Source organism: Lactuca serriola, chromosome 4, assembly GCF_051521515.1.
Source record: "Lactuca serriola cultivar US96UC23 chromosome 4, Lser_US96UC23_V15, whole genome shotgun sequence".
Lineage (NCBI taxonomy): Eukaryota > Viridiplantae > Streptophyta > Magnoliopsida > Asterales > Asteraceae > Lactuca > Lactuca serriola.
Genome location: NC_136411.1, coordinates 93,739,254 through 93,755,833, shown reverse-complemented (window position 1 = coordinate 93,755,833; position 16,580 = coordinate 93,739,254). Strand labels below are relative to the sequence as shown.

General features: G+C 33.8%; 2 protein-coding genes across 2 annotated transcripts; both read left to right on the top strand.

Moving 5' to 3' along the window:
• The first annotated feature begins 6,452 nt into the window (after nt 1–6,452).
• Nucleotides 6,453–7,617, top strand: LOC145098620 (uncharacterized). Its single transcript, XM_079036248.1, has 4 exons — nt 6,453–6,599; nt 6,691–7,035; nt 7,081–7,150; nt 7,481–7,617. Exons 1-4 carry the CDS (start codon nt 6,453–6,455, stop codon nt 7,615–7,617), a joined length of 699 nt encoding a protein of 232 aa, XP_078892374.1.
• A 1,090-nt stretch (nt 7,618–8,707) lies between these two features.
• Nucleotides 8,708–11,746, top strand: LOC145098619 (cysteine-rich receptor-like protein kinase 15). Its single transcript, XM_079036247.1, has 7 exons — nt 8,708–9,491; nt 9,586–9,691; nt 9,811–10,000; nt 10,123–10,333; nt 10,848–11,085; nt 11,162–11,312; nt 11,444–11,746. Exons 1-7 carry the CDS (start codon nt 8,708–8,710, stop codon nt 11,744–11,746), a joined length of 1,983 nt encoding a protein of 660 aa, XP_078892373.1.
• Nucleotides 11,747–16,580: the final 4,834 nt, after the last annotated feature.

Genomic DNA, 16,580 nt, shown 5'->3' with positions numbered 1-16,580 from the left:
ATAGTTATGGGCTTAGACACCTAATCCAACAAGTATGTTTGGAAAAAAGGATGTAGAGTTTTAGGTGAAACCTTGAGCACACAAAGATCCTAATAAACATATAATGACATGTATGTGTATTTGATTAGTGTATAAACAACTAATTACAAGGGATAACACCCTAATAGACTAGGAAACTTTTAGATTGAAGGGATACAATCACATATGATTGCATAACTAAGGTGTATGGCCACCCTATTGAGTTTACGGTCCAAAGAGGTATGACCTAGGGAGTTCACGGTCCAAGTGTTCACGGTCCTTGGAGTTTACGGTTCTTAGGTTCACGGTCTCATGACCTTACGGTCATGGAGTTCACAGTCTAATGACCTTACGGTCATGGAGTTCACGGTGTAAGGAGATCCAACCGCAAACTCACCAAATTTTTCACAAATGATTGTTTTCAAGGGCTTCAATCAAATGCATCGGATTCTAGGGACCATGCTTAGCCTTAGGAATGGTAAAGGCTATAAGAACACCCTTTATAAGGGTTTACGGTCTATGAAGATTCATAGAACTGTAAACTCTTTTGTTCAAGTAAAGAGTGACGATATTAAGTACAAAATGAAGGATCCTAACTAGATAGATGTAAAGGAGGATGGTAGTTACGGTTTTGAAGGCAAGGAAGGTGTTTTCGGTCCAAAACACAACCGGGTTCTTAAGAAACTTTGATGATCTAGATAAAAGGTGAAATCCTTGGATGAATCAAGAGTGAAACATGGATTTAGGAAGGATCTAACACACAAAGACGGAATCACTTACTTGTTCTTGAAGATTTGGAAGCAAAAGTTATGATCCTTGGGAGAGAAATCGAGTTTTGGGCTTGGAATTGTAAAGGTGATTGAAAAATGACTAAGTGTCATATATATCACGGAGTTTATGGTCACCTTGACCGTAAACTCAATGTCCTAACCGTAAACTCCTTTTGAGGAGGTTTACAGTTTGCTAGCTAGTTTAGAACTTAAACCGACACTTCCAAACACCAATTCCTTTGATATACTAAGCTCAGAATACTTAAACAGACTCCAAACAGTGCTAAAAGTTAGTAGAAACGAGTCTGTCTTTGATTGAAATGAATGGTTTATACAAGATAGAAATTTCGGTTGTCACATCCCGCCCAACATGTATAAATGAGACCTACCCAACAAGAACATATACAGACCATACCCAACAAGTATATAACATACATGCATGAGTTATTGAGAAAACAAGCATAACATGACACCTCATATCCTATATAGTATAGTGAGAAGACTCAACTCCCAAATATTACGGATAAACAGAACAACTTGTACTCGAATTTAATGAAAAGAGGCTATTTGTTGTTTCTTGATAGTTGAAGTTCACTCATATTCAAAGTGAAGAGATCAGCGAATAGTCTTTACAAAAGCAAAATTGCAATTAGGAAACCAGTATGTCTACATAGACAACTTAACAACGAAGGGTGGTGATGGCATGCTAGATTAGGGATTACCAATTTCGATATAATCACTACAATGAGCAAAAAGGATATAGTCACGGGTTTACTGCATGTCACCTGAAACAATCAATTATGCAAGTCATGCTTAGTTGGAAAAAAAACCTGGAAACCACTCCCTAAGAGTTTTAAGTATCGAGCCAACAATACATTAGAGCTTATCCATGGAGATCTATGTGGACCGATCTCGCAATCAATAATCATCGAGAATATGTATATTTTGTGTTAATTGACTACTACTCATGATTTATGTGGTGCTATGTGGTGCTATATAATGAAGGAAAAGAGTGATGCAATAAACCACTTTAAGAAATTCAAGATGAAGGTAAAAAACAAAACCGGAAATATAATGCACGTACTCCGAACGAATAGAGGCAATGAATTTACATCTCATGAGTTTGGTAATCCTTGTGAAGATCATGGAATGATGAGACACCTTACGACTCCACACACACGAAAAAAAAAATGGTGTTGTAGAAAGGCAAAAATGACCCTTCTCGAAAGGACTCAAAGAATGTTAAAGGAAAAGCAAGTTCCTATTTATTTTTTGGGCGAAGTTGTACATCTCGCAACACACATAATAAATCAAATTGTGACAATGAATATAATATACATAACTCGATATGAGTTATACTACAATCGAAAGCCAAATATAGCATAACTAAAAGTATTTGGATGTGTATCCTACTCAAAAGTTAAAGACCCACACATCTAGAGGCTTGATGAATGCTCAAGAAAAACAGTGCACTTTGGGACAAGATCAGGAACCAAAGCATATCAACTCTACAACCTGGTAAACAAAAGAATTGTAGTATCACGAGAAGTAATTTTTGATGAAAATTCAAGTTGGAATTAGGAAGAAAAAGGTGATTCAATAATGTAGCTCAAAATATTTTGGGTGCATGCGTCTACTCTTGTTGACATATTATACATACTAGTAACTCCCACACCAGATCAAGATGACATCAAACGAGTTGGAAACAACGGGAGTGATGATGGTGGAGTAATCACCAAACAAGATCCTAAAACCAATGAAGATGTCGGGTATCACAACACTCAAACGTTGCAAAGATCAAATCTGGTAGCTTAAACACAACGAAGATACGATGACTATGAGATGATTTTTTTATGATGAAAGTCTCAAAATCTTGATTTCATTTAACGAAGACGAGACCTCAAATTACCAAGAAGCCAAAGATAATCCAATGTGGATGAAAGCAATGAAAGAAGAAATCGACTCAATTGAAAAAATGGGACATAGAAATTGGTTCCAAAACCGGTCATATAATCATTATTGGATTAAATTGGGTGTTTAAAGTGAAGAGAGATGTAAATGGTTCGATAAGCAAGTACAAGGCAATGATTGTTGCAAAAGCTTATCTCCAACAACCACTCATTGATTTTGAAGAAGTATTCGCGTCATTTGCATGAATCGAGACGGTTCAAATACTAATAGCACTCGAGGTTTTAAAAGGATTGGAATTACATCACCTTGATGTAAAATCCACATTTTTATACAATGAGTTGCAAGAAGAAGTATACATCCACCAACAAGAAGGATCTGAAAAAGGAAGTACAAAATCAATATACAAGCTTGTAAAAGCTTTATATAGCATAAGACAAGCACCTCACCCATGGAATATAAAGCTTGAAGGGATACTAAAGAATATGAAGTTTCAAAAGGTACATTCATGAACAAGCCATGTATTGAAGAAGTATTGGGAATGAATTGATCATCGTTGGAGTATATGTTAACAATCTTGTCATCACTAGATCAAGAACCAAATCTATGTTAAAATTCAAACAAGAAATGTCTACAAAGTTTGATATGATCGATTTAGGCATGTACACTTATTACCTAGGGATTGAGGTGTGTCAAAAGAAAAATGAAATTTTGATTACACAAGAAGGTTATGTAAAAAAAATTACTAAAAAATTCAACGATGTTTAACTATAATCCCACATTAATTCCTATAGATTCAAATGTGAAGTTTTCGGAGGGGGAAGGGGAGGAAGACACCGAAGTTACTGAGTATCGAAGCTTAGGTAGACGGAAATGGTATTTATTGCAAATGAGACCGAATCACGTATATGCAGTTGGCATTAGAAGTCGGTACATGCAGAATCCAAAAAAAAAAATGCATGTGGCAGCTATAAAACAAATTCTAAGGAATGTTAAAGGGACCATAGGCTTTGGAATTTGAAACTCGTAAGGTGGATCAGTCGGCCTAATATGGATCATTCAGTTTAATGGGATACAGTGATAGTAGTCACAATAAAGATCAAGACGATAGGAGAAGTACATGTGGTCATGTGTTTTAGTTAAACCAATCACCAATTACTAGGTGCTTACAAAAACAAGAGATGGTTGCCTTATCATCAAGAGAACCTGAATAGATGGCTTCAAGTGCACGAAATTGTCAAGCATTATGGCTTCTTGATCTACTTGAGGATATAACTGGAGTTCCTATGCATGAAGTAGTGGACGGAGCAAACACATCAAATAAAGTAGACAAGCACCTCGATAATAAATATGCAATTGCACAAATAAAAAATCTAGTGTTTCATGGACGGAGCAAACACATCAAAATGACGTTTTCACTACAATTGAGAAATAGTTGAAAAAGGATATTGTGGTGGAACACATCAATGGAAAGGAACAACGATCTAACATTCTGACGAAAGCTCTTGCAAGGATAAAATTCGTTGAAATGCGTAAGCTGCTGGGATTAGAGAATCTCTCAATTTCCACTCGTAAATTAGGGGTGAATATCATCTAATTTTCGGATTTGCCCTCCTTACATGATGAGGTGAAGGAGGTTGGTTCTTGCACAACAAGGAAGCCTAAGGAGTTGCTTAGGATTCAAGTAAAGAGGGGTTGCTTAGGCATTAAGCAATAAGGTTTTATATGACCATTTGTAATCAAGTAGGTTTCTAATTGTTAGCTATATATACATACATATGATTGACAAACAAGTGAGTTACATAGAGTTGAGTGTAGAAAATTTTTGAGATAGTTTTTTTGTTATATTAAGTATTAATTTCGTTTCTTCATGTTCTTATTTTTCGTGTTTTACCAATTATATACAAATTGTTGTGTATGGAGATAAACTGTTGTGTATGAATCAACATCTCTTTCTTTTACCCTCTTTAGGTACTAATTAAATGATCTCAAAATAACACAAAGCATTCCGATAGTTAATGTTTCCATAAATTCACATAGCATTGTGTATTTGTGTGGCCTACTTCTATGTAATTAAATTCATTAAAGAAGCTACAATCTTTTTTTGCTAGCAGTGGAAAGTTTATGGTTCACCAAAGTAACAATTTTGTTGCATAACAGACACCGAAATGAAGACAAGCATAGGCAGATCCAATTAAGGACCCTGGGTATCATAGGAGGTCCCCAAAAAAAATTAATAGTACAAATTTTTTCCATTAAATTATTGTTTATATGCACCAAAAGTCTAAAATATATTTTGGGCTACCCTATTATTATTATTATTATTATTATTATTATTATTTTGTAAATGTATAATCCATTTAATAAGTAACCCAATTGCCCAAACTTAAAGCCCTATGTCTAATACCAAAAAAAACTTATGAACAGCAATTCCCAACAATTAACATATCGTGACTTCATACTTTGCTTTACTCCTTGCCCTACGACGACAAGCTGCTGCCCTATCTCTTTTGTTGCCGATTAGTCGCCGGTGGTGGGTGTTTTCCTGCGAAATCCTCCGGTGGCTGGTGGTGGGTGATTTTTGATCAAAGTGGTGCACAATGAAGCAAGTAAGTAAAAATTTTGTGATTATTTTTTGTTTAATTGAAATTCAATTTTTTGGCATTGTGTTGAAAAAATAGAAATTACCAATTAGGATTGTTAAATTAGAGACTTAGGGTCTATAATTAGTGATTATTTGTTGTTGAAACTTAAATTCAAGTTATAGAATTAGAGTTGATTGTTGATATATTTTGATTGTAGGTTGCTATTAACAAAATTTTCAAAAGACAAATAGATGTTGGAGACAACAACAGTGAAGGAAGTTCAAAAAAAATAATAAGGCTAATGAAAGTACACAAGTTCCACAACCTAATCAACATACACCAAACCAAAAGAACCACAATCTAATGAACCAATTTCAAAACCACAAGAACCACAATTTAATGAGCATACTTAAAAACTAAAAGTGCCACAATCTTTTGATTTGAATGATCTTCCTTCGGACCCGGGGGAGAGGCCAAAGATTACATTGTATAATCCTAATCAAATGGATGAAATAAGGAGGCCATATTTGATTAAAGGACCTTGTCAACCAAAGGGGCATCATTTTGAATTTACCTTATTTGGTGAGAAGCAAAGACGTTTTGTTGTGGAATGGTTTAAGGAATTTCCATGGTTAGAGTATAATATTAAAAAAAAGAAGGCATATTGCTTTTGTTGCTATTTGTTTAGAGACAATTGGAGTAAAAAAATCATTCCAGAAACATATGGGTGAGATTCATAGTTCTCACCATAAGGCCGAAGAAAAGTGTCATTTGTCATTGAGAAAAAAACCAATCTATTGGTGAAGTTTTGCATAAGCAAACAGAACTTGAGCAAAGTAATTATGAAATTCGATTATGTGCTACAATCCGTAGTTGTAGATTTTTATTGAAAAATGCATTACCATTTCGTGGACATGATGAGACGGAAAAGTATAATAATAAAGGACTTTTCGTTGAAGTCTTATCTTTGATTAGAGAGGATAATGAGAAGATTTTTGAAGTTACCTTAGAAAATGCTCCAAAAAAATGAAAGTTGACTTCTCTGACGATTCAAAAAGATATTATCAATTGATTTTCAAAAGAGATAATCAAGTCTATTTGTGATGCAATTGGTAAAGATGTGTTCGGTATATTAGTTGATGAGTCTAGTGATGTTTCCAAAAAAGAACAAATGGCTATAGTTTTGAGATATGTTAATAGACTTTGGATTGTAAAGGAAAGATTTATCGGAGTTGTTCACGTGTTGGATATATCATCTTTGACTCTTAAAGCCGCCATCGATACCGTTTTTTCCATCAATAACTTAACTATTGATCAGGTGAGAAATCGTAAAATATTTATTCCTTTAACATGATATTAATTTTATTTTTATGTCTTATATTTTTTTATTAATTTTTTCAAATATATAGGTGAGAGGGCAAGGTTATGATGGAGCAAGTAATATGAGTGGTGCATTCAACGGTTTGAAATCTTTGATTTTAAATGAAAACATTTATGCACATTATATACATTGTTTTGCACATCAACTTCAATTAGTGGTTGTGGCGGTTGCAAAGAAACATGATGATGTTGATGAATTCTTTGAACAACTAGGTTTGGTGGTTACTATCGTTAGTGGGTCTTGTAAGAAAAAAGATATGATACGAGAGATGCAAAAAGAAAGAGTGGCAACCGAAATTGGTATTGGTGAAACTAAAATAGGAAGAGGGTTAAATCAAGAGATTTTCTTGTTCGAGCTGGAGATACTAGATGGGGTTCGTATTTTAGAACAATTGTAAGTTTGTTGAATTTGTTTACAGAAGTTGTTGCAGTCCTTAAATATGCCAAAGAGGAGGGGGTCTACTTTATCTGATTGTAATCAAGCAAAAGGTATTTTATCATATTTCAAAACACTTGATTTTGTATTTCTTTTACACTTGATGTTGGAAATTTATGCCTCGCTGATACTTTGTCAAAACATTTTCAAAAAAAAGACCAAGATATTTTGGAAGCGACTTCATTAGAAAAATTGACAAAAAAAGCATTGCTAGTTTTAAGAAAAGATGGGTTTTCGCAAATTTGGAAGAAGGTGTGCTTTTTGTGAAAAGCATACTATTGGAATTGTGGACATGTCAGAATATTATGTTACCCCACGAAAGCGTAACACCAATAAGACTAATCAATATCATTTTGAAGTTTTGATTTTTAACACGGTTTTAGATATGCAAATTCAAGAATTTGGGAATAGATTTAGTGAAGTTGGCACGGAGCTGATGGAGAACATGGCGGCTTTGAGTCCTTGTGACTCATTTTCTAGTTTTGATAAAGCAAATTTGTTAAAGTTAAGCGACATATAGGAAAATGATTTTAACGATTCAGAAAGGGCGCAACTTAATGGGTAACTTGATATCTATTATCACTCATTGCTCCATGATGAGAGATTTTTCAATTTGAAGGGAATTGCAGACCTCTCTTGTTTGTTGGTGGAAACCGGGAAGCACTTCTCTTTTCCTTTGGTTTATAGATTATTAAAACTAACTTTGGTTTTGTCCGTCGCAACCGCAACCGTTGAATGATGTTTTTTTGCAATGAAGTTTTTGAAGACCGATTTGCATAATAGAATATGTGACGATTTTATGAATGATGTTTTGATTTGTAGTGTAGAAAATGAAACATTAGAGAATGTTAAGACTAAAAATATAGTTACTCGCTTTTGTAAAATGAAAGAGCGGAGAGGTGAACTTTACAACGTAACTTTATTATAGAAGTTGAACTTTATATCTAATAAAATTGCAGTTTTTTTTATTGTATATTACATGATTTTTTTTCTCGGGATACCCTTTATATTCTTAGCAGAATATTATAAAACATAAAGTGGACCTACTATTGTGATGATTCTCTAATTAATAGAACATTACAGAACATATAGTAATTCTCTAGTAGAATTAAATTAATCTCAACATTAAATACATAAACTATTTACCTTTGCGAGTATTCGGTGATCAAGTGCAATCAACATAAAGCCTTAAAGCCGAAAACAGATTCCTTATCCAACTTCCAATCCTTCAAAAGAAAACATATGCATTGCTAAAGTTGTCACAGCCTTGTCCACAAACCGGAAATATACTTTGTTCATCTTGTCTACACCTATCATTGTTTTCCTCACCTGACCCTTTATGGCTGTATCCTACATATTATAACTTATTTCCAGGACTAATAAATCCTAATATATTTCTTTCTAATCTGAATTTTATATTTCTCTAATCCCAATGCCAATTCGGGTCCTTTACCTAGCCTAACCAGTTTCCAAAAACCACTCAAGTACCTGAAATGATCATTTGTGATGGATTACTTATCCATTTTCTACTTTTCTTGATTTTCAAACTGAAGTTATTAGATTCCCAACCCTAACCCCAGCCTGATTGCTCTTGGTCGAAACCCCCGTAAATGGATAACTTCAGATTGCGTTTTTTTGTTAGTTTACTCATACTAACGCAACTTGTTAGTGTCACCATTGCCGAAACTGATTTCTGGTATCAATATTGCTATGGAACCTACACAGCAAGCAGCTCATTTAAAAGAAACGTAGACGATGTACTATACTCCATAACCAAAACAAATAATGGATATGGTTTCTTCAATCAAACAGCCGGAGAAGGGCTCGATAAGGTCAATGCAGTAGCTCTTTGTAGAGCAGATATTGATCAGAGTGATTGTGAACGTTGCGTAGATGATGCATCACGTAAACTACAAGAGAATTGTATATACCAAAAGGAAGCAATGGGCTGCTATGATTATTGTCAGTTAGTCTATTCGAATTCTTCATTGCTTTACTCTACTGTTATGGATAAAGACGACACCAAGTGTTTTAATAACCCAAGTTTCACTTCAAACTGGACTTCATTAAAACCATCAATGGTGAATCTTTTTTATCAGTTACGAACAGAAGCTTCAAAGGGTGGTAGCCTTAGAAAATATGCAGCCAGAAGCATGAGTGTAATTCCAGATTCTTCAACAATAAGCGGGCTTGTGCAATGCACTCCTGATCTATCAGAGTCGCAATGCAACCAGTGCTTAGTGGACGCCATTAATTTACTTCAGGAGTGCTCATTTGGAAGAATCGGAAGTAGAGTTTACAAGAGGGGTTGCAACGCAAGGTATGAGTTATATCGGTTCTTTAATGAGACATGGGTTCCAACTCATTCACCATCTCTGCAATCACCACAATCAGGTTGATTTAATTTGTTCTTCTATTAAGATATATGTTGTAATGTTAGTTAAAATGTTAGTTAATTAGCACTACTGACACTTTTTTAACTCAATAGGTTTGATTACAGAGACAAAGGGAGCATACATTAAGGGACAGGTCATAGGAATCCTATTCGCAGCTGGAGCATTGATTGCAATATCTGGTTTCTTTATATGGCATAGGCACCATTTTAAACACAAACATAAAGGTGTTTGTGGGTCAAAATCGGAAAAGATCTACTGCTTTACTCTAAATGTTCTCTGTTTTATCATTAAATTTGTGTTGTATTAATTGTTCGTAGTGATGCAGACCATAAAGACCATGAAAGCGATGTTCCATCAAGCATCTATGTGGATAAAAGCAAGTTTGATGGAGACAACGATGACCCGTTTGAAATGCATCATTTTCATCTAAGTACTATACAAGATGCCACGAATGGTTTCTCACTTGAAAACAAGCTAGGAGAAGGTGGTTTTGGACCTGTCTACCTGGTATGACTTTAACTTTTCATGTCTAAGTCTTTTGATAAAAAAACAAACTTAAAAAAAAAACTATGCTTTTTGATGATGAAATCGATGGGAATTGAATGTAATCAATGTATACATTGGTCCAGGGGAAGTTGGACGATGGAAGGGAAATAGCTGTGAAACGGCTTTCCAAGAATTCGAGCCAAGGACTAGAAGAGTTCAAGACAGAAGTAAGATTGATCATAAAACTACAACACAAGAATCTGGTGAAGCTTTTAGGTTGCTGTATAAAAGGCGACGAAAGGCTTCTAGTTTATGAATACATGGTTAACACAAGCCTAGACTCATTCCTATTCGGTATGTGTACTTTTTCTCTATGAGACTTTTTGGTGTTTGAATTCGTATATGAATCTAAGAGCATACACGGTAGGGAAGTTTTTTTACAAAGTTTTTTCATGTCGCATAATCGCATTAGTGCCAACTCAATAAAACGAAAAGCTTAACCTATCTCAACTATATATCTAATGTTTTTGCATAAATTAAGCTTAATTATGGTCCCATAAAACTTATTTATTTGTATTTTGTAAGATAAAACAAAATAATACTATTAAAATGATGAAAAAGCGCTAGTAGAGCTTTTAAATCAAACAAGCAATTTGAAAAAGCTATAAGATGAAAAAATTTCAATACAGTAACTTATTTGACTTTACAAAGCTTATTTAAAGAAAGACTCTCCAATAAACTTTGAATATTGTGGATGTTCTTATGCATTTCAAATCCAAAACTAATATGACATATGTCCAATGTTCAACTTTGCTTATATTTTTTTTTCTAGGAGTTAATAAACCCATATCTAGTTCCACTTTTTCAGATCCAACTAAGGCTAAGGAATTAAATTGGATTAAGCGTGAGAAGATAATATGTGGTGTAGCGAAAGGACTTAGGTATCTTCATGAGGACTCACGTTTAAAGATCATCCATAGAGACTTGAAAACGAGCAATATTCTTCTAGATGACGCCATGGATCCAAAGATATCAGATTTTGGCACTGCTAGAATTTTTGGGACAAATCAAATTGAAGCCAAGACTAACATTGTTGTTGGAACATAGTAAGTCATCTTTCACTTCAATATAGTTTCATTTTCATTATATTCACTTTAAAACCAGTGTTACCTCTTTTAACAGTGGATACATGGCACCCGAATACGCAATGGAAGGATTATTCTCAACAAAGTCCGATGTTTATAGCTTTGGTGTTTTGCTCCTAGAAATCATTCATGGAAGAAGAAACAATGGATTCTACTTCCAAGAGCATGATGAAACTCTTCTCTCATATGTAAGTCCAATCCCCAAAATATCAAAACCATCAGATTATTATTTTTCCCTATAATATCTAGGAACAACTTCCGATAATTAAGAAGCAACACATTATACCAAACCTAACATGGTAGTTTTGTCGATTCAAAGGCATGGAGGACGTGGAAGGAGGGTAGAGGAGAGGATCTGATAGACAAAATCTTGATAAAAAATTGTGCGTTAAACAAGACTTTGAGATTGATACATATCGCGTTACTATGTGTTCAAGAAGATCCTAAAGATCGGCCTAACATGTCGTCAGTCGTTTTCATGCTTGAGGGTCAATGGTCAACCCTCCCAGAACCATCACAACCTCCGCTTTCTTTTACTAAAATTGTTACTTTTGACCAAGTTTCAGCGACAGATACTAGAGGTTTAACAACATCCTCGTTTTCACAAACTCTAGAAGCGTAGTTTTCGTACTCTTGATTATTTTTACAAATAAGTGTGAGTACTTTTCGAGTTTATGCTAGTGCTTTGGAGGAACTTATTACGAAGTAAATTAAAGAATTTCTTTCAAATATGTAGACTTTGACTTTTAAATTCAAACTTATGATTTTTAACTCCACAATTGATGTATGAGCTTCCTTCTTTGGGTTATAATTATGTGAGTAATAAAAGTAATAAACTAAATTAGTTACTTATTCTTTCATAACAATTAATCTCTATCCTTAAAACGAGTTCAACCTACGGTTCATACGAATGTTCTGTCATTGTCTCTCAAGACACAACATTACTTATTTATGTTTTGTTGTTGTTGCAAGTTGCAACAAGAATAATCAAAAGAAAATCACGATCCCACAGACTACCACTCCGGACTTCATGTTCAATTGTTCAACCACTACAACAAAAAAGGGAATTAGCGGCCACAAAAGTCGCCGCTAAAGCCTAGAATAGTCACCGAATAGCAGCGACACGTCACTGGTGAAAAGTCGCCGCTACTATTCTGTCATTATTGCTCAAAATATCGTCGGTAAAAATATTTGTCACCGGTAATACCCCCTTGTCGCCCGTAATAACATTTTTAATTTTTTATTTTTTTTTAATTCATTTATTTCGGGTGCAAAATAAAACGATAGATAACGACAATAATGCAGAAACAAAAAATTACATAATAACATCTGATTAGATACCAAATAGTGTTATAATTAATTTCATACAAAAATAAACAACCAAAGTTTTACAATTCTGACAAGTAGCGAAGTGACACGACAAGTGTAACACACAAAACAAAATTTAATTATCCAACAAACCATCATCTCCGTTCCCATCGTTTCCTCCTTGATCTTTTCCCGATTGAAAAAACGCATAAAGCTCCTCCCTACATGTCAAGTTGTTGAGCATTGCCCAAAGATTTTCCAACTACATATTAAATAACAACATATATAAACTTATAAGTTAAATTATTAGACATAAACATAAACTACCAAAGTAGATTGCTATTTCTTGCACATAAAATACAAGAAATACCAAAAGTATATTGTTATTTCTTGTACTTGGGACAAAAGCACAATTACCCAATCAACATATATTTATTGATGTCAAAGTACATCTCTATTTTTAAACTAAGACAAAAAAAAAAAAAAAAAGTACATTGTTATTTCTTGCACTCGACACAAAAAACCTTTTACCAAAGCTTTTAGCAAATAATCACCACAAACAAAAATTACCAAATCCACATGCAATTATTGAAATTAAATAATCTTATTTTACCTGTGATGGTTGTGGTGGTGGTTACGATGGTTGTGAGTTCTATAATCTTTTTTTTTCTTTTTCAATTATAGCATTACACTTTTCATGACATTAAGAACTAGTATCCTACTTTTTTAAATGAAATTATTAGTTATAGAATCCTACTTTTTTTTTTGTTTATTAATTATAGCATTGTAGTTTGAGGCTTGCCTAATTAAATCATAACATTATACACACATACATTCTTGTTTGCATATAAATAAACATATATATCCATCATACATATACACATATAAACAAATACATAATATATACAAACACACATATGCATACATTATAACACATATATTATAGATTGCATACCAAAAACTACACATACAATGAACACATAAACATATAAAGTAAACTCATAAACATGCAAAAACCCAATTAGACATATAAACATGCATATACAAATTAAACACAATCACTAACTTGAAATTACAACACATTTTTTATGTGCATCATAAAGACATTTCTACTACAATCAAGTACATATACTTTCACATACATATACATACTTTATCATGTATACATAATAGCATCCTACTTACACAAAATACACATGTTTTCATATACATATTATACATATATAGATACCTTAACGACACATATTTTCATATACATACACCAAATACACCAAAAAACACTTGATGATGAAAAAATAAACTATTTGTACACACATATGCCAAATTCCACATAATATATACAAACACATATATTTTGCAATAAAATCTCAAAATTCAAAGTAAAAAGAACATGTGGTGGCCGAAATTTAAGAGATGGTGTAGTGGTTGGTGGTGGCCCTCAGTAATCACACTATACTCAACGGTGACCAAGACAAAGAGACCAAAAATACTAAAATTGACAAGTATTTTGCAACTAATCACAAGATGGAGCTGGAAATCGATGTTATAAGAGAAAGAGAAATCAAAAGTTGAAGCTACCTTTTACGGACATGCACAGTTTTCGCCAGAGTTTAAGCCTTTTTCGCTAGAGTAATTGAAGCCCTAAACCCCTTCGATCGGTAATCTCATAATGGGAGTTCCCCTTCGTCGGAATTGATCGTTAATGCAGAGAAAATGGGGGAAGAAAAAAAAACTGAGAGCAGATAAACCAACGAAAGAAGAAGAAAGTGAAGCTTTTGCATCGATTTTTTTTATCTGCGAAGGCCTTTACCGACGACACTTTTACTGGCAACACTTAAGTCTTTAGCAGTGACAATCATCAACAGCATCACCAATTATGGAGGGAAGCTTACAACGTCTTTATTTATTCCACCATTAGCGGCGACAATTTCAACTTTTAGCGGCGACAAATTCTCACCGGCATTGACTTTGTGCGACAATGAAAAACAGTCGTTGGATTAGATCATCAATCGAACGATTCGTATTTACCGGGAGGTGTTCGTGCGGATTCGGCCTCAACGCACTACCGGCAACCTTATTAGCGGTGACACTGGCTTTTAGCGGCGACTCAAGCTTGAGTCACCGCTAAAATCCAGTGTCGCCGCTAATAACAGCGTCCGTAATGATCTTGTTTCTTGTAGTGAAGGTCAACTGACAATTGCAATCTGAAGTAATTCGAAAGAGGAATATGTGTAAATCAACAAAATATAAAAACAAGTATTTTAATTTTATTGATATTAAGTGCAATTATGTTAATGTACCATCTCAAATATCATAACAGTTTTAAAGTAGATATCGACAACTAACGTTCCTTTAGGTTACATTGGCTTATTCTGAATTTGCTATAGCCCTTATTTTTATACGCTTTAATGATCTAATGAAAATCATATCTCTCTTGTACGCACTGTTGGTGATTTGTTGTCATCAATATTATTTAAGTGTAATGGGATTACTTTGTTGACCAAAGGTGATCTTGATAAATATTAAACAAGTAAGAAAGGTGTGGAGTACACACTTGTTTAAGTTTGATTATATTTTCAAAGTACAGTGTCATTTAGGGGCGAAGCCCCTAAACGAACGGGGGTCCGGGGGCAGCGCCCCTGGGAACGGGGTCCAAGGGGCGGCAGCCCCTGGCGGGGTCCAAGGGGTAGAGCCCCTGGCTGGGGTCGAAAATTGTATAGGGTATGTTGCTATATAAAAAAATGCATCAGAAAATCGTATTTTCAGAGAATTGACAATTGTTTGACCCTTATCCAAACTTCCGTTTTATGTCAGTTTTTACAGTTTATGACAGTTTGAAACTGTCATATGATAGTTTTCTAACAAAGATCATAAATTCGGGTTTGGTCTCATTTTCTGGTACATACTAAATTATCATCAAAGCATTCTAAATTCTTGTCTCTCTGAGACTTATCCGATTAAAGAATATTGGGAGTACCACCCAAATGCTTTAATCTAAAAGTGTTTTACACAATTCTCAGAATTCCAAGCCTTACTATACCCCAATTTTTAACACACACTCCGTTTTTAGAATCTTTTCCTGAAAATTCTTATCTCGAGGAGTACTACGATTCTCCTTTTAGTGACTTTTAGTAAAAGTCAACTATTTTCTTCGTAGTTTTTGAAGTCACACATTCCTTGTGCGTTGTTGCCTTTTATCTCTTAGAAAAATCATATATAATCCATACAAAGTCGAATTTCTACGAAACTTATATTTTCGGGATCGAGAGGTGTATCCTTTCAGAATATGTTATAAATAATAAAACTTTTTATGCACTTATTTTTATGATTTATGGGCGATTTAGTTTATATTTCTATTTAACTTAATAAGAAACCTTATATTTTTATCATGGATTGATATATATATATATATATATATATATATATATATATATATATATATATAACTCATCAAGTCTATTACATTCGACATTTGTGAGAATCTTAGGATCTTTGTTTATGAATATGATTACTAGCATAATTTCCTTATACTCTAAGTTTATTGAGGGTTTCTTCTATCATTCATTTTCACTGTACTTGAGATATATTGATATCAAACAAGTTTTATGTTGGATTTGTTTTTTATATATCTTTTCTTATAGATGTATTATCCATCCCATAGTTTACTTTATATTAGTTTTATCATTTATTCTCTTATAGATTTTTATTCCTTTATAACTTATCTTTTTCTCGGATATATCACTCCTTCCGTACTTATCCTATAACCTTTCTTTTATATATTGGGAAAATGACTCTTGAGGGTAACTAACTGTTGCGTTTGTTTTCATTTGGTCCCTTTTCTTTTTTGTACTCAATATACTATCGAACTTGTTGTTTGTGTTCACCATAACCCTTTTGACCGACTTTTGACTAGTGATAGTCGGTTAAAGGGTTATGGTGAACATAAACAACAAGTTTGATGGTATATTGAGTACAAAAAAAATGAAAGGGACCAAATGAGAACAAACTCAACAGTTGGTTACCCTCCTGAGTCATTTTCCCCGAAAAGTTAAATGAAATTAAAGTTGCAAATTTATTAAAGACTACAACCTTCTTTAGCCATAATGTATACGAAGAGTGTTTCCGAGGGGTAACTTCGTTAAAACATG

Coding starts and splice junctions, on each gene's coding strand:
- LOC145098620 (XM_079036248.1), top strand. CDS start 6,453: ATGGCTATAGTTTTGAGATATGTTAATAGACTTTGGATTGTAAAGGAA. Junction 7,036..7,080: donor AGCTGGAGATACTAGATGGG/GTTCGTATTTTA, acceptor ATTTGTTTACAG/AAGTTGTTGCAGTCCTTAAA. Junction 7,151..7,480: donor TGATTGTAATCAAGCAAAAG/GTATTTTATCAT, acceptor ACACGGTTTTAG/ATATGCAAATTCAAGAATTT.
- LOC145098619 (XM_079036247.1), top strand. CDS start 8,708: ATGGATAACTTCAGATTGCGTTTTTTTGTTAGTTTACTCATACTAACG. Junction 11,086..11,161: donor AACATTGTTGTTGGAACATA/GTAAGTCATCTT, acceptor CTCTTTTAACAG/TGGATACATGGCACCCGAAT. Junction 11,313..11,443: donor ATGAAACTCTTCTCTCATAT/GTAAGTCCAATC, acceptor GTCGATTCAAAG/GCATGGAGGACGTGGAAGGA.